Consider the following 27548-nt stretch of genomic DNA (forward strand, 5'->3'; position numbering starts at 1 on the left):
CACAGGTTTTGCTGCCAAGGCAACCTAGAATAATTGTGCCTGTTCATGTAATCAGCTTACCCAAATTTCATTTTAACTTCATAGCAAGATATTTGAGCTAATAGTAGTGATTCCAATTGTGTTGTTTTAAAATAAGCATCTGGATGGTGTCTTTTAAGAACCTGCAGGTGTGAGTGCTAATATGGCATAGAGTATACAATCTGAAAATATGAATCTCAAATTAATAAACTGTCCCAAAGCTAAGGTTTTGCTTTTTGCGATTCAGGTGTGAAATCCTATAGTTAATCTGAGTTAAGATAGGGCGCCATTTCCGATGTCAACAAAAGGGGGGCAGGAAAGGGAAAGAAAATAAATAACAACAAATGTTTTCAGTGTTTCCTGGTGTTTTTATCTCTCTCCACACTCAAGAATCATTGTATTTGTGTATGTATGCATATATGTATACATATTTCATCTCAAGTGGTACAGACTTGATCAGTATATATAGGTACAGACTTGATCAGTGCTACCTAAAGTAAGTAGTTATTGCCATTAGGGTACTGTTGCCAAGGCACTATGAAGCAGTCCCAGTGACAGCCATGAGTCTTCTCCTCTGTTGGTTCAATCAATGTCCATTGCTTTGTTAAGCTCATCATGTTCTATTACCTAAAACTTCAACGGGCAACAGGAGTGTTTGAGATCTAGAGTGTATCATAATAGTAATTGGAAATGTCTTGAATATGAGGATTTCCATGGTTTTTTTAATCCTGGTACATTAAAAAGCTGGAAGGCAACCAAACAAGGAATAATTGCTTGGATATGAAAAATTCCTGTAGTTCGTCCAGTTTCATTCAGTTGTATTTTGGATGCAGAAGGAAGAGACCAAAACATGGTATTTGATTATGGCTCTGCCCCCCATCCCACCGTCTGTTGATTGCCTGAAGCAGTGCTTTCCTCTTTCCTCTGGAAAAGATAAGGAAAGAAGTTCCTTAGGTCACAGGCTATGATACATAAGCAAAAGAGTGCAAAATTCAGAATATGTGAGTCTGTCTTCCTTTAACACAGAAACCTATCGGCCACTTCAGCCTTTAAGAAACCAGCATTTAACAGCAGGGAGAATTTTCTACAACACTCAACCTGCAACTCTAATAGCAAAAAGCAGTCCTTTTAAAAACTGCAGTCCATAATATCTGAACACATTTCCTACGAAACATTCCATGAAATACTGGATCTATAAAATCTGTTGCATCCCAAGTTGGCTGCACTGCAATCACGCGATGGTATTGGGACCAGTTAGGGCGCAATTGCTGTGCGAGCTCCAGGCTGCACAATGAACAACATGTTCCTACCATCATGTTCCTCTCTGTTAAACCCTGCAAGGCAGTGATCAGTACTAGGGTTATAAACCAAATAGTTTATTAAAATATGAGCCTGAAATTAAGGCTGGGCTGAAATTCCCTTCGAGTGGGTGTGGCCAGTGGGAAGCTGCAGTAAGAGCTTTACACCATTTCAGCAGAATGGGATTTAAAAAAAAAAGCTTGTAAAAAAGAAAACCTTTGGCCACCTGATGAGTTAAAGAAAGGAAACCCCTCTCAAAACTTCCAACAAATTTCCTTTCCCCACCCCCATGATATTTTGGGAGTCTTTCATTCTCTTGCAATGAATGGTTGAAAAAGAAAGTTTCCAAATGTCCAGCACAGGACAGGTCAAAGTGATGTTTTTTATTACAGGCAGAGCTCTGATTGCTCTCTAGAGTTCATTGAGGTTGCACTGAGGTTTCACTTGACTCAGCAATTTACTGCTGAACCAGAAAGGTGGAGAAAAACTCCCAGAAATGAAGGTACAACATCATGCAGAGCCTATACCAGCATTGCTCCTTCTGGCCAGGTATATAATAATCCCACAACAGCTCAGCTATCTGTGAATAGATGGTATTTCATAGTAGGAGGAACAAATGTCCTGGAGAAGCAAATCCGTCACCTATAAAGGGCAGATGTCCTAAGAATGTGAAATTCTGTGAATATTAGGGGCTGAGAGATGCAAGGTTAACCATATCACTGCTGGTTAGAGAAAATGTCTGGATCATGCATCTGTCTTACCATGGGGACACTGACAGGTACAGAAATCATAGACATCTCAGAACCTGCAACAGCATTACTCTTTCTAGCCAGGCATATGATACCCAGATGATGGCCCAGCTAACCTCTCCCAGCTACAATCTGTGGAGAGATTATGCTTCTACTAGGAGGATGGCATGTGCTGGAGAAGCATATCTGCCCCCTAAATGTGCAGATATCCTATGGAATGCCATGAATACATGGCGGAAGCAAGGGTAACCATATCATTATTGCTAAGATATCTGGATTATGCACCTTTCTTACCATGGGATTGGTGATGGGGAGAGAAGTCATCGTCATGTCAGAAGCAGGAGGCTCGATATCTTTCTTGCAAGAAATCAAACGCCAGTATGTTTCTCTTACCTGAGGATTCAAAATACAAAGCTACTAGGAAAAGATTTCTAGTCTCCCCATAAAAACACTCCCTTGCATCGCTGCCTCTTCTTCTCACATGATGCTGACATTTGTGACTATCTAACCTTTCTCCTCTCCCCATTTAGTTGCCCCATGTCACACTTTCCGCAAACTAATTTTCCTTTTGAAGTATATGCTTGTTTCTTCCCCACTGCCCCTCTCCTATTTGATTTTTCCTTTCAGATTTTGATGTATGCCCTTCCTTCTTGAGTACTTCAGTATTCACACTAGTGACCATCGTTTCCTCTTTTTCTCAGTGCCTCCTTTGATATCCAGCTTTAGTCTTCCCTATTTGGGGCCTGTCTTTGAACCCATCCTCCACAGAGGGCTGTTTTACCTAAACTTGTACATCACTTGTTAACACTTTGTTTGATGCCTCATCACTCAGTGATTCACAGCTGCAGGTCTGAACCGTCTCTGTTGAGCCTATTGTTCTTTTTCTGATCTATCTCTGGAATGAGCCTCTCTAGCCAACACCACATCTCCTTTCATGTGTCTCAGTGGCTGTATGCTTTTCCTTCTATCACACATCCTTTCTGTCATTTCCAATACATTCACAATGTTCAGTTTTCTCCTGCTTCTCCCCACTCTCAACCTATTGTCTCTCATCTTAACTCTCAGGCCCTCTCTTAACTACATCCTGTCTTCCCTCTCCTTGCTTCTCTAAAATAAATCTCGGGGTTGTGCTCATAGTCCTCACTCATGAGAACTCCAGTATTGCCTGATTGCACAGTGGAGAGTGAAAAAAAAGAGGGAACAGAGTAGTGCAGATGCTAGCTGCTGACTCAAGTTCTAGCCTCAGTCAAATCCTCCTAGACTCTGCAGTCACTAAAGCATAGCCTATGTTGCATGCATATAACAAGCAAGCAAAATGGGACAGATTATTAAAAGTGATTTATACACTCTTAATTAGGTTATATGAAGATGAGAGTGCAGAACAAAAAGAAAGAAAACAGAATGGCACAGATTAAGTTTTACCATCTACCATCGCTGCAATAACCTTTAAACAAATGCATGGAGATGAGGATGCTTCAAACAGAGCTTTTGAGAAGCACTTTAAGGCAGCTTCTGCACCGACATTAGAGCTGAAAGAGGATTGTGGAGGCTACTTCAAAGTGTTTCTCAAAAGCACTCTTTGAAGTAGCTTGTATGCTTCCCATGCAAGCAGGCAGGCAGCAGCACCACTGGGGGAGGATATTGTCACAGTTGCCCAGCCACTCACTTCATAGAAGCATGAGCTGCTTCAAACAGTGCTTTTGAGCAAGATTTAATCCCTATCATCAGACGATGAGCGGAGATTAAACCCTGGTGCCTTGGCTGTGTGCACCTTGTTCCTCCTGGGAACAGGGCACACAGCCAAGGCAGGATTAAACATTGCCCTCCCAACCATCATCTGACATCATCACCTGATGGGTAGGTGGGTGCATTTTGGGGGAAATGACCTCCTCACATGCCAAATTGGATACCTAATAAACCCAGAATAGCTCCCAGACTGTTGGTTCCCCATCCCTGCACTAGAGCATAACCTCTATTGCATGTAACAGCCAGCCAAATGGAAGCAAATTGTTCGATGTGATTTATATACTCTTAATTAGGCTTCATAAAGTCATTCCACTCGCACCAGTTAAGAGGAGGAAGGGGACAAACACTGTCAAAAGTGAGGAGTTTAGTTCTGAAGACCTGTAGTAGCAATATAAATGGTCATTGGGGAGTCATAAGAGGAGGAGGAGGAGGAAGGAAGTTTCTGATTCTGAACCCAAGGTGCACTTGCAGAGCTGATCTGCTCAGTATTGGCTGCCAATCTCATTCTGTTTCTTTGGAGTGAATATTGCAGGGAGCAAGGAACAAAATAGTCCCTTGTTCAACGGTCCACCAGGAGTCAGCCTTGAAAATTTGCACTAAGTTATATCTTGTTGTCAATTTACATTTCTTAGTACAGAAAGTATTGATCTGATGTGTCTTTCCTATTCTACTTAGCTCAAGAGGATTCTTGAAGCTTCTCTGTGTGAAAGAAGCTTCATGATGTTTGAGAAGCTGAGTACAGCTGGTTTAAACTGGTTCTGTTATCTCTTTCTGTCCAGGTCATGCCGACTATAATAGTAGGGCCAGAAGGAGCCTGGGTTTCACTTACTTTCTCTTTCTATCTCTTTTCTGTCTGGTGTGGTGTTCTGTGGGTTAGTGTTGAGTTTAAGACTTATTATAAGTATTGTAAGTTTAAGTTAAGTCTGCTGCAACTGGATTTCTTATGGACAGTGCCAATCCTGGATGTATTGGATTTGAGACCATTATGCTCATTTGCCTTCAATAGCGGTAAAGCTCTGCTGAATGAAATATTCATTGCCTCTGGTCTAAGTTTTTACTCCGCTAACTATATGTTGGAATCTGCTCTGGATCAATATTGAGTAGAATTTAAATGACACTTGTATCCTATTGCCCCACATTTTATTTGACATTGCTTGCTCTAAGTGCTACCCTCTCTTGTTCCATACATTACCTTCTTGTTCAGCAAGCAATGCACCAGGAAGATGAAGAATCCCTGCACACTGTTGGTGATTGTGAACAGGTATGCCATTACCTCAGCCAGAGGGCCAAACTGAAAGAGGCCTAGACACCAAGTCACACCCAGGATGAATACATGGGCCATTGCCTTAAATGTCAGTGACCTACAAAAGAGGAAGGCAACAGCATGGATGTCATGAAAGGGTAAGGGCAGTACTGGGAAGTATTATCTGAACAAATCCCAGACAACCCTCTTTTTCTCAGTGGCTGTCCTTGAAAGTACATGTTCTTCACTCATGTTTAATAGAAGGAAACCAAAGCTTCATAAGACTTGGAAAAGTTGTGGGTAGCAATGGAAAGCAGTTAAGATTTGCTATAATGTCTGAAGTGTTCCAGTAACTCAGGTGCCAAATCACTAAGTCCAGTTTTTTAAACCACCACTTAAAACTGGGCAGCTGGATTTTGCACTACTATGTGGTTTATCTTACCTCGTATTTCTGAGGGTAGTTATCTCAGAATTGAGAGATGCAAGTTTCATACGCAAGATCGTCAGAATAAGGCAGAAAAACATAATGTTGATCTGAGAAAAAGAAAAATAATTTGAGAAAGGATAAAAAGTGCTCCACGGGAAAATGTGAAGCATAATTCTTAGGGCTGTTGCATTTTGTGAGTGGGGTTCAATTGCAAAGCAGTAAATTTATGTTGGGCAATGAAAACAAATTTGGTGCTTACATGCAATAAACCCGCTTGTAAAACACACACACACACACACACACACCAGACCTTTTGCAGGAAATAAAATGATGGGGCAATGTACTGGTAACTCATGTAACTGCTCCATGAACTAAGCAGAAATAATAAACTGGGTATAACCTTCCCGCAAATATTGTGAAAACCAATCAGGATGACATTTCAATGAACAAACTCTCTGGAATTCACTTTATTCATATCCAGCTTCTAGATGAGTGATGCAGATTCACTATCAGTTTGAAAAAGTTTCTAGTGACATTGCAAAATTATTTGTAGCCCATATCAGTGTAGCAAAAAGGAGATATTTCACATTATTGATAACTAATTAAACTGAAGGCATGAGGGCAAATATAGAAGTAACTCTCAGGACTCCTTTCAAGTATTAGATGAAGCCAAAGACCTGGCCTAGATCTGGCTGACAACAAGAATTATGAATTCTGGACCTCAGCCCATAAAAGATTTCCTTTCCTTTAGCAGTTATAAAGCAGAGAGATGTTCAACAAGCAGTCTGTGTTTTCTTGTGTTTTTGCCCCATTTTCCTGTTATTTTTAGAGAATGAGAGCTATTTTTACTGACCACGATTATGGCACAGACAGGTCCCAGGAAGCTCCAGATAAAACCTTTCTCATGGTTAAGCCAGCAGCTAAGGAAAAAGAAATACCATCAACATAACTTTTGGAAAACCCACAAACACCAAAACAGCAGTTACACCTGAAAACACAGCTACATGTACACAACATGATATAGTCTACATTCAGTGTTCACTCAGCTTGTTTGTTTGTTTTCCCCTAACTAGTCCACACAGTCTGGAACTATTCCTCACTATATACCCCTCAAAAACACTTTTTCATAAATGTAGTTTCATTCTGAAAATAGAAACCCAATGCAGATTGATTCTGTTTTATGTCTAATGCCCAGTATGTCCATTTGAATATAGATGGAGGAGGATCCACCGATTGCAGGGAAGGTGGGATCCACATCTGCCCAGTGACGTTCTAACTAAGATCACAGTCACCACTTCCTTATTGTGTTGGGGTGTGTGGAAAGGGCTTGGAAAACCTTAGCTGGTCTTTGTGTCTGTTAGCCCACAAACCTGGGTCTGTAGAGTGATAATAAAATCCATCAGTAAATACATTCAAGATTGAGGTGCACTAGTTACATGGGCAATCCAATTATTTTAAACAAAGGACTTCAAAGGATGACCTTTGCAGATCTCCCTGCCTCCCTATATTCTAAAACGGACACTTACTGATAATGGGTCCCATAGGACCCGGGTGAAATTGCTGCAGAAATGCCAACTATCATGACAGGGAGCCCATAGCCACAGAGGTACATGGATATCTTCATGCACTTGCTGGTACCGCCGTAATTTGCCACTTTCAGGTTCTTGACGATGATGAAGAGGTTCACACCTTCTAAGAACATCCACACAAAACAGGCCAGGAAGAGGTACTGCAGAGTCCCAGCTATGACCGAGCACAGGATCTGGAATGGAAATAAAAGGTGCCCTTTTGTCGGTACTCAGTACTAGAATCCTGTACTGCTTTGGATCAGAGTGCATGACTGGATGGGGTAGTGAGCAGAGTTATCGAGTCTCTGCCATATCCTTCAAGGATGTGCCAAAATACCTTGTTGTGTGTTTTGTCAATTCCGATTAAGAAGATGAGGTCTGCAAAGAAGAGGCACAAACTCAGCTGCAGGTGGATGAAGGTGCTGCTGTTTTGGACGGAGCGGCAAAAGAGAAAGGTAACAATGGACAAGAAGAGGCAGATGAGCGAGATGATCAGTCCAATGTAGCTGATAATGGAGAGGATCAGAGCTCCCTGTAACACAGGACAGTGGCTCTCAGAACCAAAAACTGACTTTTGATAAACATGGCTTTTTTACACTGCATCTAGCAGATTTCGATTCCATAAAGGAACAAAATCCTCAGCTTCCACAAGCTCCAGTGATTCCATAAGGGAAATTAAAGTGATCTTGAGCATCTTGCTGAAATGTCTATCCATATCTATCTATCTATCATCTATCTATCTATCTATCTATCTATCTATCTATCATCTATCTATCTATCTATCTATCTATCTATCTATCTATCTATCTATCTATCATCTATTAAACCTAATAGTTATGCCTTAAATACAATAAAAAGTTGGTGTGCAGCACCTCAGCCTGATTCCACCCCCTCACCAGTGTGGCACATCAGGTGTCTGAATTGCCCTTTTAACCATTAATGATGACAGAGAAACCTGGAGCAGTTTGCAGAAGCATTCTATGAACGTGTTTCTCCACCACTAACTCTGGAGTAGCCTCACACTATCTAATCCATGAAATACAGTACTATAACAAGACCCAAAACAAATGCATTAGTGGTGACTTAGGGTCTGGTCTTTCACTCTTTCCTCCAACAGGGAACTCAGACATTGTCAGGCCTAAGTCTGACTTACCTGCTTGGGAGTGGGGGCCATCAGCACAGCAAAGTTGGACAGGTACTGGCAGCTGCATTCTGAATGAGTGCTGTTAGACTGGAGGAGCTGGCAGCCCTCAGGGGACCAGGCGCCACTTCTGCTTGCAGAGTCCCAGTGGACACAAACCACTTTTTCCTGGGGAACTTTATTCTGTAAGAAAGGGGAAGGGTTGGAGGAAGATCTGGAGAAAGTCCACTGAAAGTAATGCGTCTTTCTGATGCAAAGAATAGGAGCCGCAAAGTAACAGGTAAAGAATACATGACAAACAGAAGGAACTACGGTATGTCTACGACAATATTTCTGATAAACTAGGATACCTGCCTGTGAATCTGAGTGTCAGGGAGCAAAGCTTGGATGTATACAGGGAGTTCAGCTGAGAGTCTTGCCCCAGCTCTACATTTTCCTTGACACTGGGGGAGGGGTCTCTCTCACGTCTTAATAGATATTCACAATATGAACAGAAAAAACACTTCCCTGATCTCCTCTACAGAATTCATTTCCTCACCTCAAGGTGACGAAAGGTGAGGTTGACAGGGCTGGAAATATTCCTCATCCAGCGGCTGGTGGAAGCGCTTAGCATCCTGGAGTTCATGTGGAAGATTTCTCCCAGAATTCCCCTGCTCTGCTGAGTCTCATCATGCAGAAGAATCCCACTCAGTGATCCCAGTCCACTGTATGACATAAAGACCACAGCAACAGGACCTGCAAGAGACAGAAGGAATATCGGAGGCAGAATAGTGAAAATACATGTCACATACCAAAGATTGCCTCGGTATGCACACATGTACTTTTCTTTGGTAGAATAGAGTGTTGCAGGAGTAAGAATCTGATTGTCCCTTAGGCAATTCCACACATATAAATTTCTCATGCTGCTGTCTGCACAATGCACTGTTTGCCCTGTACAGGGACACCACATCCTGATGCCAGCCACAAGGGATAGGGAGGCATATTTTCTAGTTGTCCTGCCACAAGTCCCAGATTCTCATTTCCCAGCCAGGGCCAGTTGTTTGTACCTGAAGACTGGACCTCCTTCTCAAATACGTACAATTAGGTTGCACTTTTTTACTGCTGAGAAATACAGGTCAAATTGATGCTGACAGTCAATGAAACTAGTTAAAAGTACATGGTAAAGATAGTAAAAAGTTTGGTGTGTCTGAAGAAAGAGAATATTCAAGGTACTTTTCTAAGGGATTTAGAAGCACTGTGATAAGTTGCTATTCTTTATCTTGAACAAGTGTTATCTGAGGAATGAGCAGAAAGCATACCTTGGGTGATCCTGTCAATCACTGCTCTGGGATCAATGGTCATTTGGTCTTCTTGAGCCTCTAAATGCAGAACTTCATTTTTTGAAATAAACTCTTCACTGATTATGTGGGTTTGGATCACTACAATGCGCAAAGAAGGGATATGGGTTCTTAGATACACATCATGATGACTATGTGTTTGTGGGACAATGAAAAAGCAAATCCCAGAAGGGACCGCAACAACATACATGAAGGCAGGAGCGCACATGTCATGAAACACAAACCATGAAATACTGACTTTTCCAAACACTAACCATGAAAGTTCACAAAAAGCCTAGCTCATTCCCAATCTAGCCATTGAGAGCTCACCCATCACTATAAATGACTAGGGGTGTATGGATCAGCTTATTTCCATTAAAGTCGGTTTCACATGCATTCAATAATAAGTCTGTTCCATCCCATTTACTGCACTTTTTTTGAAGAAGAAGAAAAATGTTTGTGTAGTTTCATCCATTTTCTCCTAATATACACATTTTGTACTCATCCCCCAACCCCCTTTGTATGCAGGGGAGTTTTTAACTGTGTTCCACTCAAAGTATAAGTCTGTTAATTGCAAATCATGTATGTTCTGTTTAAAGTGCAGACCAAACAGAATTCTCTTCCATCCCTATGTGTGACAAATCTCTCAAAATCTCCAAACCTTCCTTCTCAACCTTCCAATATAGTTGGTAAAAAATCCCCAATCATGGCTTTCTGTTAGCATCACAACAGAAATACAAGAAAACAGAAGGAAGGAAGGAAAGGAGAAGCAGAATTTTATCCACTGGGTTTCAGCAATATAAAATGAAGACAAACAAAACATTCCTCCTCCTGCTGCTGCTGCTTTGAAAGCCCTCTTAAATCTCTGTTGTTGTTTAGTCATTCAGTGGTGTCCGACTCTTCATGACCCCATGGACCAGAACACGCCAGGCACTCCTGTCTTCCACTGCCTCCCGCAGCTTGATCAAACTCATGTTGGTAGCTTCGAGAACACTGTCCAACCATCTCATCCTCTGTCGTTCCCTTCTCCTTGTGCCCTCCATCTTTCCCAGCATCACAGTCTTTTCCAGGGAGTCTTCTCTTCTCATGAGGTGGCCAAAGTATTGGAGCCTCAGCTTTAGGATCTGTCCTTCCAGTGAGCACTCAGGGCTGATTGCCTTCAGAATGGATAGGCTTGATCTTCTTGCAGTCCATGGGACTCTCAAGAGTCTCCTCCAGCACCATAATTCAAAAGCATCAATTCTTTGGCGATCAGCCTTCTTGATGGTCCAGCTCTCACTTCTATACATCACTACTGGGAAAACCATAGCTTTAACAATACGGACCTTTGTTGGCAAGGTGATGTCTCTGCTTTTTAAGATGCTGTCTAGGTTTGTCATTGCTTTTCTCCCAAGAAGCAGGCATCTTTTAATTTTGTGGCAGCTGTCACCATATGCAGTGATCATGGAACCCAATAAAGTAAAATCTCTCATTGCCTCCATTTCCTCCCCTTCTATTTGCTAGGAGGTGATGGGATCAGTGGCCATGAGCTTAGTTTTTTTTATGTTGAGCTTCAGACCATATTTTGCGCTCTCCTCTTTCACCTTCATTAAAAGGTTCTTTCATTCCTCCTCACTTTCTGCCACCAAGGCTATGTCATCTGCATATCTGAGGTTGTTGATATTTCTTCTGGCAATCTTAATTCCAGTTTGGGATTCGTCCAGTGTTAAATAAGCAGGGAGACAATATACAGCGGTGTCCGACTCTTCGTCCGACTCTTGTCGTACTCCTTTCCCAATTTTGAACCAATCAATTGTTCCATTTCCAGTTCTAACTGTAGCTTCTTGTCCCACATAGAGATTTCTCAGTGGACAGATGAGGTGATCAGGCACTCCCATTTCTTTAAGAACTTGCCATAGTTTCCTGTGGTCAACACAGTCAAATGCTTTTGCATAGTCAATGAAACAGAAGTAGATGTTTTTCTGGAACTCTCTAGCTTCCTCCATAATCCAACACATGTTTGCAATTTGGTCTCTGGTTCCTCTGCCTCTTCGAAATCCAGCTTGCAATTCTGGGAGTTCTCGGTCCACATACTGCTTAAGCCTACCTTGTAGAATTTTAAGCATAACCTTGCTAGCATGTGAAATGAGCGCAATTGTGTGGTAGTTGGATCATTGCCTTGTCATGGCGAAGTGGTTTGAACAACTCAGAGAAACTATGAGCTATGCCGTGCAGGGCCACCCAAGATGGACAGGTCATAGTGGAGAGTTTTGACTAAACGTGATCCACCTGGAGCAGGGAACGACAAGCCACTCCAGTATCCCTGCCAAGAAAACTCAATGGACAATTCTCCTTACCTATTGAGTTAGTAACCACAGTCTGAGATTGGTGCTCTGGAGATGCAATAGCTTTTGCAACTGCGGCTGAGGCCAGTCCGTCCAAAACCAATGTCACAGCTGATACACGCTCCTCATTTGTTTCAATACTCTGTAGCGAACTGCTGACAAGAAGTTTGTCAACGGAGCCCACTGTGTCCTGCAGCATTACAAGAAGCCAAGAAACCACATGACAATTCAAAACCTTGCTTGCCTTCTTACAATCAGTTCTTCAAGAGAGGCAGGAGGGTAGCTACATGAGAACAGGCCTTCTCTGCAGTGGCTCCTCGTTTGTGGAATGCTCTCCCCAGGAAAGTTCGCCTGGTGCCTTAATTATACACTTTTAGGCACCAGGCAAAAACATTCCTTTTTAACCAGGCCTTTGGCTGAAATTTAAAATGTGACTCTTTGGGGAGGGGAGTGTTATTGGATTATTGTTTTTATTTTCATATATTGTGATCTTTTTTGTGAACCGCCCTGAAACCTCCAGGTATAGGGCAGTATAAAAATTCAATAAATAAATGAATGAATTCTCAGAATATGTACATAGCACAGTAGATTTTGTACGGCTCAATGGGTGTACATTATCCTAGAGCAAAAGAAAATATCTACCTGTCTGTCTGTTCTTTAATTGTGAAACAACAACAAAATTTACAATTTAATATCAACTACATAGACCACTTCAAGACCAAAAAATATTATCTTTTTTTCTGTATTCTTCTCCCATGGATAATGGGTAAGGATGATAGGAGTTCTAGTCCAATAACATCTGAAGGGCCACATGATCTCAATATTTTTATTTGTTTGAAATTAAACAGTTTTGAACATTGAAAGCCTTGTCTGTGTAAACTGTCATAGATCCACCCATCTTTCACTGACCACAGTAGGAAACCACACAGTCTTGCAAACAGGAAGGCACAGAACTTCTCAGGAAGGAGATGCTGTGGCCAAATGTTGCCTCAGTTCTTGGGAAGCCTTACCTGCAAGGAAGTTGGTATCACACTGCCATTTTCACAGAAGGATAAAAAAACATTGAAGGCTGGCCCCACCACTGAGCAGTAGAAACTGATGTTATGACTGAAGTAATTCTAAGGGAAGAGAAGAAATGTGTGTTGGCAGAGATCAGCTGATAAGGAAATACAATGAAATACCCCCCAAAAAAGTAGTATAGGCTGGGTTCAAATGGTCTGATATTGCCCCAGGCATGAGCAGAAAATATTTTGCTGGGCCAAATAGTGGTTATAATGGTTGCACTAGGATTAGAGACACCCAGATTCAAATCCCCTCTTAGGTATGACGCTCACTAGGAGAGCTTTGGCCATGTTGCTGGGCAGATCAGTTGTGCATTTAAGGCAAATTACTTCCCCCAAAGAATTCTAGGAACTGTAGTTCCCCCTTCCCAGGGCTACAATTTGCAGAATTCTGAACAAACTACAGTTCCCAGGGTTTTGTGAAGGAAGTTGTGTTGATTATTGTCTATTGAATACGTTGTAAATGTATGGGGTGGATCTGCCCATTATCTCGCAGCCAAACTTACTTCACAGAGATGTTGGGCAGATAAGACCTATTTCAGTTTCCTCCCTTTCCTTCCAGCAGCTCTTCACAAAAACAGTGGTTCTTTCACAACCCTCCCCCAACCCCTTTCTTAACACACCCTGTCTTTAACATCAGAGTGAGGTCTGGAACATAATAATAATAATAATTTTTATTACATTTATTAGTGACGAACATAAAAGTCTCAAAGATAGAATACAACAAAATCATTTTATAACCAGTAAACTTTAAAACAATGAGCAATACAAAATATTATATATATATATATATATATATATATATATATATATATATATGAATATCGAGGATATATAGAGTAATTAGCTCCGCATATAGAAATCATAAGCAGGTTGCGTCCCACACATGCGTACCACAGGATTTTCATTATGTGTTCCATGTGTGTAGAACATGAATCAAGCATTTTCCTTGTCCAATTTCCTCCTTCCCTCCAGTTCCCTCAATTTTCAACAGATTTGGAGAATGAGAGTGAGTTAGCTAACAATGAAAACATCTAATTTGCATTTAGCACTACTGTTCTAGTGGGGAGAATCACCATTTGCATTTCAAAGAAGAAACATTGACAGTGTTAGCATACCAACCAACCCAGTAAGGTTAAGCATATCAGAGTTACAGAACTGTGTTAATTTCACACATATCACAACGCACATACCTCTGGTTTTGTTGCATTGAAACACACCCCTAGACCACCATTTTGTCTTACCATATCTGGTTGGCAGTGGTAGGGAATTTCTGTAAAGAAAACATAATGTACAACTAACATGCAATGCATGGGCTCCATGTCAACTTGTACGATTTGTGTGCTTGTTATGTGTTTGGAGATGACAGATTGTGCCACCATTTTTTCTGATCAAAAATTATATCTTCTAGTTATTTCTGAATGTATTGAACTGGGGTCTAAAAGAGTTTAGGCTTCTAAATACTAAACACTTTTAGCATGGATTGCTTTTGTATAATAATAATTTAAGCTTATATGTGTAAGAGAAGACTGCTATGTGTGAAGAATATATTGTAGCCCCCACCCTCAACCCACCAGGTTTTCCAGCAATCCTCTGCTGATATCTGTGCCTAAAGAGCTTCGGCTTCTGATCCTGACAGCTGCACCATCTTTCCACCTACAGAATTAGGATTTTATTGATAATAAAGAAATACTTTCTACCCTTTGGGATGGCTAAACCCCCAGTGTTATTTATTAACTTATATACTTCTTGCATTCCAGAATGGCTTGTAAGCAGTTTACAACTATAGAATCAATTAGGACATTCATTCGTGATTATAATACACAATAGCAATTCAATAAGAGAGGAATGAAACGTCATTTATTAAAACATACAATAAAGAAGCCAATTGAAACAAGGGCAATTAAAATCCTCTGAGAAACAGTTTAACATTGACAGAAAAATAATGGCGTATTGCCATTGGTTATGACATTAGCAATGACTGAAAATCAAATTTCATCACTGTGCAGCTCAAGTAGATGCCATTTAAAGGATCTGAGAATTAACACACTTACTCTCACAACTGGTGTGATTGGTTCCCAAAGTTGACATTTCCCTGTATCCTTCTTCACAGACACAGCTGGAGTTATTATATGAAACAGAATTAGGACCACAGTCTACGGATGTGTCATTGTCACTGGTAGTACTGCCTTCATCATCCACATAAACTAAACAGAGGAAAAGATAAAAATGGTATTCCACAGGCAAGCTGTGCCCTCCTGCACTGAGGGCAGAGAAGAACTGGTTGGTCTTAGGAAGATGTGAGTAAAGGTGACCCCCGACCATTAAGGCCAGTCGCAGACGACTCTGGGGTTGCGGCGCTCATCTCGCTTTACTGACTGAGGGAGCCGACATTTGTCCGCAGACAGTTTTCCCGGGTCACGTGGCCAGCATGACTAAGCCGCATCTGGTGAAACCAGAGCAGCGCACGGAAACACTGTTTACCTTCCTGCTGGAGTGGTACATTTCAATCTGCTTGCACTTTGACGTGCTTTCGAACTGCTAGGTTGGCAGGAGCAGGGACAGAGCAACGGGAGCTCACCCTGTCATGAGGATTCGAACCACCGACCTTCTGATCGGCAAGCCCTGGGCTCTGTGGTTTAGACCACAGCGCCACCCGAGGAAGAAGTGGACAAGGAGCAAATATTTAATCCACAAGTATATAAGCAGCATTACTTAGCAATACTAACTAGCACAATGACAAGTATATAAACAGTATGAGCTCACTGATTTTCATGCAAAATACTTTTAGAAAGAACTGCCACCAGCTAGCTATGCAATATTTTCAAACCCTCTCCATTTTATACTGGCTTGATTGTCTCTGAGAGGGTCAGGGCTTTATATCATTTTACCAGCAAGCATAACATGGTGGCAGCCAAGGGCATAGCCAGGATTTTTTTGGGGGGGGGGGCAGGCTTAATATTAGATGGACAAGCTTTATGTTGGGGGAGTGGGCAGAACCGAGTTATTTGCGACACAATTGGTCAGTTAAATCAGTCTGATCCAAGGTGAGGCAAGGCTCGCACTGACACCCAGGTCACTATCCTTTAGGCTGTTGTATTAACTTTGATTCTGTCATGGTTTAATGCGTACATACTGTGACAATCAAATGCATGCCAATGGTCTACATGTTTTTGGCAAATTCTACTGTGTGGTGGGGTTGTTTGTACATGCTTTGTATAACATTTACACCCTGATTCATAACAAGTGCAAATGCTGTGTTGTTCCGTGTCAGGCTCCATGGAGCAATGTGCATTGTGACCCTTTCTTTCAATTGCTCCAGCATGGGATTTACAGGTGCTATCGATGCAGACATGGTCCAAAACATACCTATATCATAAGACTTCAAAATTTCATCTAATCGCCATTGCCGTGGACCACCTGATCCTACAAAGAAGCAGAAAATGTTAACATTTTATAAAGAAGCAGAGTCCCACGAACAAGATATGTTTACATGGCAGTATTTTCTAGTGCATTTGAGGATAGGATGTGCACATCATATAAACGCTATGGACTATTCAGCAGATAAAGGAAAGAAAGGGGGATTAACCTTTGTCCCTGGCCTTCAGCTAAGGAGCTGACTGCTGCCTATATTAATTCTCCCCATCTCACTTTCTGTCAGGATCTTGCAATTGCAAATTAGCTAGCCATCTTCTGAAGTGAAACCCATGCATCAGAAATTCTCCACCCTTTTATTTTCATTCCAAAGTCTGGTACAGAGGACAATGCATGTGCAGTTTGACATTACTTTTAGTTCCTATGTTATGGTCAAACAAGCAGCTACTAATTAAAAAAAAAAATTTATATATTAAGACTATATTTGACCCATAAAAAATATTTTAAAACCACAGATTGAGGTCTATTATTCAGAAATTTCTTTCATCACCTTTTCCCAAAATTTGTACTCTTTTGCAAGACCATCACTTGTGCTGATAGATCATTTGATTAAACACATTTCTTAAATAGATGGATACCTGGAAGCAGTAGGGGCCAAGAACATTGCCCTCTTCAACGACATTAAAATAATAGTAAACAATGGTAAAAATTGAATCAATAATTGCTCCCACATTTTTCCAAATATTATCCAGGAGAAAATAATTTTTTACCTCTTTCATCGTTGTGCGCAACGGCAAATCCAAGACAAATCCCTTGACAAATAACAAATCCTAGGACAATATTTTAAAAATGGTGTTAAAAACAGCTGTTTGCCAGGATAGAAAGCCCCATACTGAGTTTTATTTAAAAGAAGAAACATAGCTGAGGCAGCAAATGTCTAAAGCAGAGAGTTCTTCCTTATAAAATTCTGTACATTCATCTTTAAAATGCCGGAGACTTCTTCACATATTGCAGAAACGGATTTCCTCTAATGTTTTTTGGTTGTTCCGGGTTTGTGTCTGTCCCTTTCCTCTCCCTGCTTCCATCTTAATCATAATTACAAAGGGTTGTATTCAGCATAGCACCAAGGACAATGTTCTGTCAAAGCAAGGGTTTCTTCCAATGCAGCAGAATGTTCCCCCCTCCCCTCCCATTCCACCTAAGTCTTTTCTGTAGGTTTCGCCAACCCTCCAAAGCAGAGTTGGGGGACAGTGTGCAGTGTATACAGGGGTAGGAGGGGGGAAGTCCAATTGCATTAGTGCTCACCCTTGTAAGGTAAAGGTAAAGGTAAAGGGACCCCTGACCATTAGGTCCAGTGCTCATCTCGCTTTATTGGCCAAGGGAGCCGGTGTACAGCTCCCGGGTCATGTGGCCAGCATGACTAAGCCACTTCTGGCGAACCAGCGCAGCGCACAGAAACACCATTTACCTTCCCACCGGAGCGGTACCTATTTATCTACTTGCACTTTGACGTGCTTTCGAACTGCTAGGTTGACAGGAGCAGGGACAGAGCAACGGAAGCTCACCCCGTTGTGGGGATTCGAACCGCCGACATTCTGATCGGCAAGTCCTAGGCTCTGTGGTTTAACCCGCAGCGCCACTGGTGTCCCCTGCTCACCCTTCTAGTAGTGCTTTTATTTAGTTGAATACCACCCAGAATATCAGGGTCTGCCACTTGAGTTGGAAATGGGGTGTGATGGAGGCTTTGGCTAAATGGTCTTGACAGCAGTTCATTCTGCAGCATCACAATGAAACTTGAAAGTTCCTGCACAAGCCAGTCCTAACAGCACAACCTCCGACATTTCTCCAATGAAAACAGGGGTATTTCACATCACCCGCTAGTACATACATACTACCATGCATTTATAACACACTTACAGCATATCCCCTTGCAAAAAGAGAGACAGGGAGGAAGAAAAGAATCCTGAGAACTTTTGCTTCTTGATGGTGCTGAGAATTGTAGCATAAACTACCATGCCCAGAACCATTTGGGGGCGAATGTGTTTTAAATATGCCTTTAAATATATGGGGCATATGCAGCCTGAATCAACAACTTTCTACATGCAATGCATTTGCTCTGCCTCTGAGCTATTTCTCCTTCCTTATGTTGAATGTCTTAGCCTATCAATTTCCTACTCACCCAGAAGAAAGCAGCTGAGTGTGGTCCTCATGGTCTTGTTGGCACTGAGGTAATGAATGGTTTGTTTATGCTTGTGACTACAAGTTAAAGCAAAAAGGAACTAAGAAATGCTGAAACCACAAGTTTAGAACAGTTCCCATAAGTAGTATTCAGGTTCAGTCCCCACTTTGACCCCAAGATCTCTTTCCTGGTCAGTTGAGAGTATATGCAAAATTTTGAAAATTTTGCCCCAGGGCACATGATTTTATACTTGCTTACACTGAGCTGCATTTGCCATTTTACTGACTGTTCATCCCATCTGGAGAGAATCTTTTGGAGCTTTTCACAAAAAACACACTGAACCATTTGGTATCATCAACAACTTCACCACCTCACTCCTGACTCTATATCATTATTCATTCATTTATTATTAACAATAATAGTACAGTGGTACCTCGGGTTAAGAACTTAATTTATTCCGGAGGTCCGTTCTTAACCTGAAACTGTTCTTAACCTGAAGCACCACTTTAGCTAATGGGGCCTCCTGCTGCCGCCATGCCGCCGAAGCACAATTTCTGTTCTCACCCTGAAGCCCTATTTCTGGGTTAGCGGAGTCTGTAACCTGAAGCGTATGTAACCTGAGGTACCATTGTAGTAATAATAACCTACCCTTTACTCTAAGGTCCCAGGGCAGGTTACAACAATTAAAACACAATCTTAAAAATAGTTTAAAACAACTTAGATTCACAGAAATAAAGTGGGTCCGAAAAATATGTCAGAGTAAAGAGGCACATCTTCAGCATTTGCCAAAGGCTATATAATGAAGGCACCAGGCACACTTCTATGGAGAGTTCCACAACATAGGGAGAGAATGCCCTCCCCCCCCGCCGCAACGATACCTATTTATCTACTCACAAACTTTCAAACTGCTAGGCTGGCAGAAACTGGAACAGAGCAACGGGAACTCACCCCATCGGGGGGATTCAAACTGCTAACCAAGAGGCTCAGTGGTGTAGACCACCGCATTCCTATTGCTATTTTTGTAAACACTGATAGGTTGCAGAACTGCGTTGCAAAATTCTGATAACAGAATTCTGAAGGATAGCTGTGCTTCAGTTTGCATATTGTTTCAGAAAGTGTAGAGTTGATAGATTTGGCTACAAATGCAAACTAATTCAAGTTTCTCCCCTATCCCTGACCCCTTCCCTGCCTCAAGCACCATGTTTTGGGGGGTTTATTGGCTAGTGCCAACGAGGATGCAACCTCCCCGCTCCAAAATGGCAGATTGGGGGTTTGAATTCTCCTGTCCAAGACCCTATTAACTGCAGCGAGTTAACTTGGGAGCGAGTTCCCGAGCCCCATTTCTACAATTAAGAACAACTTCCTTCTTTATCTAACTGGAGTGTGAAATGAGGAACAATTTCTGTATGCACACTGCACTGTGACCATTTTAGTTACTGATGGGTTTTCCCCTCCCTAAGAAACCAGAAGGGTTACTAGCAATTATTGTGGCAGTGAGGGTTTAAGGGGCGTAGCTCTGGATGCCACACTGCCTGCCCTGTGGCCCCTAAACTAGTCTGCTGCCCTCAAATATGGTGGAGGGCATTGCCCCATCACCAGTGTTGAAATAAAAGTGCCCATCATATTGAATTATGTGCATTAAATGGAGAATAGGGTGTGTTCTTGTCTTTCACCTCAGGCAGCAAAGTGTCTTGGGCTAGCTTGGCACAGCATCATAGTGGCATTTGGGCAACACTGTGACACTGAGCACAACTTGGCTAAATAGATAACTAAAGTCTCAGTATATTGTTTTGAGAGCTGTGTGGCATTCTTAAGTTGTCGTGCACTAAGAATTTCATCGTTGTTGTTTGGTTGGTTGGTTATAAATTTAATTTAAACCAGGAGTGTATGTTTTTGAGCTTCAATTCTATCGAAATTGGAATTGTATTTTTCGCTCCATAAGACGCACCTGACCATAAGACGCGCCTAGTTTTTAGAGCTGGAAAACAAGAAAAAAAAATCTGACTCAAATGTTGTACTAAACTATTTAAAACAGCAAAGCGGGTGGCTCCTGTCCGCTTTGCTGCTTTAAAGTGAGCCACAATATATAATGAAGAGAATGGGAAAAGGACAGACATTCCATTACAATGTCTCATTATCACTGGGAAGTCAGTATTGGCAACCGTCGCATGAACTAAAACTTGAGCATTTTACTGTTATTAATCAAGAATGGTAATAGTCAGGGATGCAAATGAGAAGTATGGATGAACAAGAAAGAAATCAAATGATTGCGCTCCAGTTCCTAAATCTGTGAAGTTTTCTCAAAACAGGCATGGTTGTTTTGAAAGGAAGATTCAAAATGGAGTGACTGAGCAAAGAACAGAGGAGGAAAAGAGGGCAGATAAATAGCTTCCACTCAATACCAAGAGAACACAATGTTTTTGGTTTGGTGTAGGTGGACTGTACTTGTAAGAATTTGTATAATGGATTATAGATTTGGAGTGGAATATCAGTGTCTCTTTTCTGCAATAAAGATTAGCTGCTAGGAACATGGTCCACACACAAACACACAGGATGTCCGGTTATAGTTGTGCAGTTTAAACTGTTCCTGAGCCAGAAGCCTGCTCAGTTTTAGCTGAGCTCACTATTACTGGTTTGTGGAGATGCTTTGCATGTATTTATGACTATTTCCGCAAAACTGCTGCTTGAAGAAATCCCCAAACTTAATATTTTTAAACTTCAAATGGAGCTCAGAATCCAGTTAGGCAATGAAGCCTATGCAGTTGAATTAGGAGGCACTGAGAGGCGGCAATTTGCTGCTCCCCCACCCCACCCCCAAAGAGCAGCCCAGGAGCACACAGCCTTCCTGCTGCTTGCAAACCTTGCTGGGGCTTCAGGGGAAAGTGGAGGCTGCCGGCAGAGCAGCGTGGCTCCTCCCCCAACCCCCAAAGAGCAGCCCAGGAGTGCAGGGCAAGGGCAATTTGGCTCAAGGGACCACACATTTGTGCCAAAAGACGCACAGACATTTCCCCTTACTTTTTAGGAGTAAAAAGGTGCATCTTATGGAGCGAAAAATACGGTAACTCAAATTGCATTTTAAATTCATAACCATGTATTTGAGCTAAAAATAGCAGCTCCAATGTTGTCCTTTTAAAATTAGTATTTGCTTTAAAGAACCTGCAGGTCATGGCATTGGCAAATATGACCTGAAAACTGTTAATTCCAACTTAATAAACTTCCCCAAGGCTAAGCTTTTAGTAGTAATCCATGTGCAAAAGCTTACAGTTATTGTGAGTGAAGTTGGGGTGCCATTTCTGAGGTCAGCAGGAAGGGCAAGGCAGGGGAGAAAAACACCAAAAGATGTTAAATTCATTTCTTGTGATTTATTTTCTTTTTCATGCTGTATTAATAATGCATAGCAACTACTGTGCAATACAGTGTGAGATACAGGTACTCCTAATGCAGGAAGGAGGAACTTGTTGCCCTCCATATGCTGTTGGACTATGGACAATAATATTATAATAATTTATTATTTATACCCCGCCCACCTGGCTGGGTTTCCCCAGCCACTCTGGGCGGCTTCCAACAAAATATTAAAATACAATAGTCCGTTAAACATTAAAAGCTTCCCTAAATAGGGCTGCCTTCAGGTGTCTTATGAAAGTCTGGTAGTTGTTCTCTTTGACATCTGGTGGGAGGGCGTTCCACAGGGCGGGTGCCACTACTGAAAAGGCCCTCTGCCTAGTTTCCTGTAACTTGGCTTCTCGCAGCAAGGGAACCGCCAGAAGGCCCTCGGCGCTGGACCTCAGTGTCCAGGCAGAACAATGGGGGTGGAGACGCTCCTTCAAGTATACTGGACCGAGGCCATTTAGGGCTTTAAATGCTCAGGGATTATGGGATTTGTAGTCCAGCAACATCTGGAAGGCTACAGGTTCCCCATGCCTGCCCTCATTGGTAATCACATGTTGCCATAAACTGGCTAGAGGGGATAGGACTGTGTCTCCTTGTTCTCCCATTAGTTTCTCTTAGTTATCCTTATATTCATCTCAGAAGGCGGACCAGTATGATTTGGAAAGTGGAATATATAATTAGTTGGTGCTCCTAATAATCCATTCACATTCATTGGAATCAAAGCACATTGGAATCCTGGACTGAAAAGGGCCAGTTTCCAAGCAGATTACCCACGGGTGTACTGGTCCGGGATAACACCGAATTGGCATTGGAAAAGAGTTAGATGAATCGCTCATTAGATCAAGGGGATTGACCTCTAAAGTCCATCCATGCAAAGCCCCGATGCAGTCCAATATAGCCATTCACAGTCTTCATTTATCACACAATTCAACAGCCCAAGCACACACTCAAGGATCACTACGTGTGTGTGTGTGTGTGTGTGAGAGAGAGAGAGAGAGAGAGAGAGAGAGAGAGAGAGAGTTATTGCCAATAGTGTGGTGCTGCCAAGGCACTACTGAGCAGCTCCAATAATAGTGATGTGTTCTCTCTGCTGTGTTTCTTCAATCCATTGCTTTGTTAAGAGCACACACTGTCCCATCGAAAAATAGAAAGTGCAAGAGGAATGTTAGAGATCTAAAAAAGATATTGGTTTTTTAAGTTACAGAGAGAAAATGCTAATATCAATAGGAAAGGTCTTGGCGTTCAGCATCTGCATGGTTCTGGAATCCTGGTACATCGAAAAGATGGGAGCATCTTGACTTTCTGGAGGTACTCTTGTGATGGAAAGGGGGTGTCTTCTTCTATGTTACGTCTACAAAAATGCAAAATAATCTTTTTTCAAAAAAAGGATAAGGCAACCAAACAAGGAATATTTGTCTGGATCTGAAACATTCCTGTAGTCTGTCCAGTTTCATTCTGTTGTAATTTGGACATGGGAGATAGATACAAAAACACAGTACTGGATTATGGCTCTTCCACCTTCTGTTGTTTTCCTGAAGCAGTGCTTTCTTCATTTTTCTGGAAAATAAAAAAAAATCCATTATTTAATGTTTGCAGCAGTTTGTGATATATAAGCAGAGCACGGGGTATATAATGTTTGCAGCAGTTTGTGATATATAAGCAGAGCACAGTAGCTTTAACATAGGATGGATCAAGATGCATTAAAGAAGCGTTTCAGTCAAACGTGTTGTAAACTTCATGAAGGGAAATCACATCGATGAAAGACGGGACTCCACACCGCCATCTGGCGTCACAGTGTTATACACATATACCAGTAAATCTTTTTCCTAGTATTCTTCTTCACAGACTATGCCACTGCCATTGAAGTCCGTGTCTTCCTCATGCCCAGTAAAGAAACCTAGGAAAATAAAAAGTGTGTTTCAAGGGCAGAAATGGTCCCTCTTTCATCCAAATTCATCCAGAAGAGGTCTTATTGACAAGTACTTAGGAAGGTGTGGACAACCAGCAAATAGTTACACCACACATGCAGAAGCAGTACTAACTAGTGCAATGACTTTCATCTGAAAAGGGAACAATGATCAGCTCTATGCAATATTTTCAGACCATCTCTGTTTTATACTGCCTTGGTTCCCTCTGAATAAATGTCAGCTTTTGATTAAGTCATAGTGATAGGATAGAGGGCCGTAGATGACCAAGCAATGAGCAGCAATTGAGGGGATCTGGGATCCACACAAGGCCTCACAGGGTGGTGGACTCTCCTTCACTGATTGGGTGGTCATCTGTCATGGATGCTTTAGATGAGACTCCTGCATTGTAGGGGGTTTGACAAGATGACTATCGGGGTCCCTTCCAACTCCACGATTCTATGGTGGTCCTGTCAGTTGAGTCACAGTGGCAGATGAATCGGACCGTCCTGCTTTACTCAGCATGAGCCAATGACAACGGTGGACCATGGCTGCACTCATCGCTACTAGCAAGTCAGCAGGCATGTGTCCAAATAATGTCACATGGAGTGCCTGTCAATATGGCAAGAGGCCAGGAAAAGTCTCCTCCATTTGACAGGAAAAGTAGTACAGTGGTACCTCGGGTTAAGTACTTAATTTGTTCTGGAGGTCTGTTATTAACCTGAAACTGTTCTTAACCTGAAGCACCACTTTAGCTAATGGGGCCTCCCACTACTGCTGCACTGCCGCACGATTTCTGTTCCCATCCTGAAGCAAAGTTCTTAACCCAAGGTACTATTTCTGGGTTAGCGGAGTCTGTAACCTGAAGCGTATGTAACCTGAAGCGTATGTAACCCGAGGTACCACTGTACTTACTTCATCTCAGTATCTGGCAACTTGATGACAGCTATCCTTGAGACTGAGAACCCTAATCTGGCGATCCTGTCCTGGTTTTTGTTATGATTTAATATTTACATTTTAAATGCTGCTTAGTCAATGGATTTCTGCAGCTGTTTCTGTGGCAATCAAATTCAAGCCAATGCTCTACTAATCTACAGCAATCTACACTGTGCCATGAGGTCACTTGTATATGGTTGCATGGACTTTATATGCTGATTTATAACAGGTGCAATTGCTGTGTTGGTGTCTGTTTAGTGTCAGGCACCACTCCATGGTGCTATGTGCACTATTCAGTTTATTTAGCATATGATTTGCTAATGGTGCAGATATGGTCCAAAGTGTACCTTTTGATTCCAAAAGAATTCAATATGCAGCAGGGAGCTGTTGCTGTGGACCAAGTGCTCCTATTAAAAAAAGAAGAAGCATTTTTATCACTATTTTACTTACTTGCATATGTGTATTATACAAAATTGAAAATGGTGAAAACAGGAAGCTGCTGAACAAGGCACTTTAACACTTTAAGATGGGGGGTTAGCCGCCAGCTGGAGGATTGCCACTAATGCCACTGGGAGAAGCCTGAAAATCACCAGCATAGTCCCTCTTTTGCTGCCAACAATAGCAAAAATGTTTTGAATGTTCCATAAAAATATGGAGTATACAAACACATTGACATAGCTGGAATTGCCCTAGCCGGCCCCCGTAAGTTCAAGTGAGCTCTATGCAGCGCAGGAGAACTAGCATCCCAGACTGGGCTTTGTAAAACCTTATTTTTCAATAATTTAAAAGCTGCTGTGGTTATGGATAACTTTAGAAAAGGGACAACATGATGAAAAGCAGGCTTTCACTGCAAAGAAAATGAGCTGGCATAGATACACTGCACCACAGCCGCAGTAACTTAAGTTATCACTGACCTTCCCTCCCCATCCCGCAGCAGATGAAGTAATTTCGACCTTTTACATTTTCGAGGATGAGAAATCCGGAGATAATCCTGTGAAAAACGATCCAAACACCAAAATAAATTTGTGTTAAAAATCACCTGTTTGCTGGGATAGAAAGCCCTGTATTGATTCTTTTAACAGAACGTTGCTGAGACGGCAGATGCTTGGAAATTAAGCAAAAAGATGTCTAAAGCAGAAAAGTCTTCCTCACAAAATTGAATGCATTCATCTTTAAAATGCCAAAGGGTCCTTTGCATTTTTACTGAAATAAATATCCTTCAAATATTCCCAGGTGTGTTTTTTTCCTGGAAGGGGCTGTAACTCCCTGCCGCCGCCTCCTCCTCCTTAATCATAGAATCATAGAATTGTACAGTTGAAAGGGAGCATGAGGATTATCTAGCCCCTGCAATACAGGAAACTTTTGCCCAACATGGGGCTCAAATCTAAGACCCCAAAATCAAGAGTACCATGCTTTACCGACTGAGCTATTGGGAGAGCCTGGTGTTCAACACAGTGCCAAAGTGAACACTCCATCAAGGCAAAGATTTCTCTTTGTGTGCTGGAAAGTCCTCCCTCCTTCTCCCCTCCCCCCACATGCCCCCTGGGGCTATTCTGGGGGTTCCCTCAAACCTCCAAAGCAGATGCTGGGGGCCGTGTGGGTGCATACAGGGGGAGGAAAGGGGTGGAAGTTGAGTTACACTAGTGCTAATCCTTGCATATGTGTCTACCACTTTCGCTGAAAATAGAGTGTGCTGAAGGCTTTGGCTAAAATGGTCCTCATTGCAGTTTGTTGTGTTGTGGCCCAATGAAAGTTCTTGCACATGCCAAGCTTAACAGGCACTACCTTAAAATGAGCCACACTGGTTTCTCCCAAGTGCATAGAAGCCCTGGCAGCCTTAACAGCTGGAGGTAGTTTCGCACTGCTCCCATCATGATTCCTTTCTGCCTACGGGTAGATCTGGTGGAAGCTAAACTACGGCCATCTCAATGTGGCATACCAGGATCAGAAAGGATCTTTTCCCCACCCCCACCCCTAATGCTCAGTGCGGACCGGATCTAGGTTTGCTTTCCTATAAGATGTTAGGAGCTATCCCAATAGGAACAAACATATTATAAAGATGTGCAAATAATTCAGTTGCAAAAACTTCTACAATAGATTTTTTTAAGTGTTAACTTCTACAGTCTTAGACTCAGTAGGAACGAGGCAGCCCTTCAGATGTCAAGGAAATAAACAACTATCTGACTTTTAGAAGACATCTGAAGGCAGCCCTGTTCAGCAAAGTTTTTAATGTTTGATGTTTTATTGTATTTTTAATATTTTGTTGGAAGCCGCCCAGAGTGGCTGGGGAAACCCAGCCAGATGGGTGTGGGGTATAAATAATAAATTATTATTATTATTATTATTATTATTATTATTATTATTATTATTATTATTTATTAGAATAATAGAATCTGAAGAGACCCTGAGAATCATCTAGCCCAACTCCCTACAATGTAGGAATCCTTCCCTAGGTGGGCTCAAACCACCAACCAGCCAGGCGCACTGACTGGCATGTAGATTTCGTTTCTATGGGTTGCTCACTTTTATCTGCCTGCATAAGAAACACCCTTAAACCAAGTCAGACTATTTGTCTGTCTGTTTGTCCACTCTGACTGACATCAGCTCTGCAGGGTATCAGGAAGAAAAGAGTTATTTCACATTGCCTGCTACTACCTGATCCTCTTAACTGCTGATGAAAGGGACTGAGACTGAGTCTGCCACCTTCTAAGTGTAATGCATTTGCTCTCTCTCTGAGCTATTTCTCCTTGCTTACATTGGATTTCTTAGCCTAGCAATTTCCTACTCACCCAGAAGATAGCTGAGTGTAGTCCTCATGGTCTTGTTTGCAGTGAGGTGATGAATGCTTGAGACTTAAAGCATATAGGAACTG

The 27548-nt window shown here is 42.0% G+C and overlaps 1 protein-coding gene across 1 annotated transcript; it reads right to left on the reverse strand.

Moving 5' to 3' along the window:
• Positions 1–363: 363 nt before the first annotated feature.
• On the reverse strand, positions 364–25681 carry LOC310680051 (adhesion G protein-coupled receptor E3-like). Its single transcript, XM_083446175.1, has 20 exons — positions 25630–25681; positions 25024–25083; positions 23323–23393; positions 18447–18523; positions 17038–17097; positions 16262–16318; positions 14947–15099; positions 14086–14165; positions 12842–12949; positions 11844–12021; positions 9490–9609; positions 8730–8926; positions 8204–8374; positions 7388–7582; positions 7009–7244; positions 6336–6402; positions 5498–5589; positions 5005–5173; positions 2361–2459; positions 364–942 (listed from the first exon to the last, which is right to left on the reverse strand). Exons 4-20 carry the CDS (start codon positions 18475–18477, stop codon positions 880–882), a joined length of 2076 nt encoding a protein of 691 aa, XP_083302301.1. The 5' UTR covers positions 18478–18523; positions 23323–23393; positions 25024–25083; positions 25630–25681; the 3' UTR covers positions 364–879.
• Between the last annotated feature and the right edge of the window lie 1867 nt (positions 25682–27548).

The sequence above is a fragment of the Podarcis tiliguerta genome (assembly GCF_965153285.1).
Source record: "Podarcis tiliguerta genome assembly, chromosome: 6".
NCBI lineage: Eukaryota > Metazoa > Chordata > Lepidosauria > Squamata > Lacertidae > Podarcis > Podarcis tiliguerta.

Coding starts and splice junctions, on each gene's coding strand:
- LOC310680051 (XM_083446175.1), bottom strand. CDS start 18,477: ATGAGGACCACACTCAGCTGCTTTCTTCTGG. Junction 12,022..12,841: donor TGATACCAACTTCCTTGCAG/GTAAGGCTTCCC, acceptor GTAATGCTGCAG/GACACAGTGGGCTCCGTTGA. Junction 943..2,360: donor TCCCCATCACCAATCCCATG/GTAAGAAAGGTG, acceptor TATCTTTTCCAG/AGGAAAGAGGAAAGCACTGC.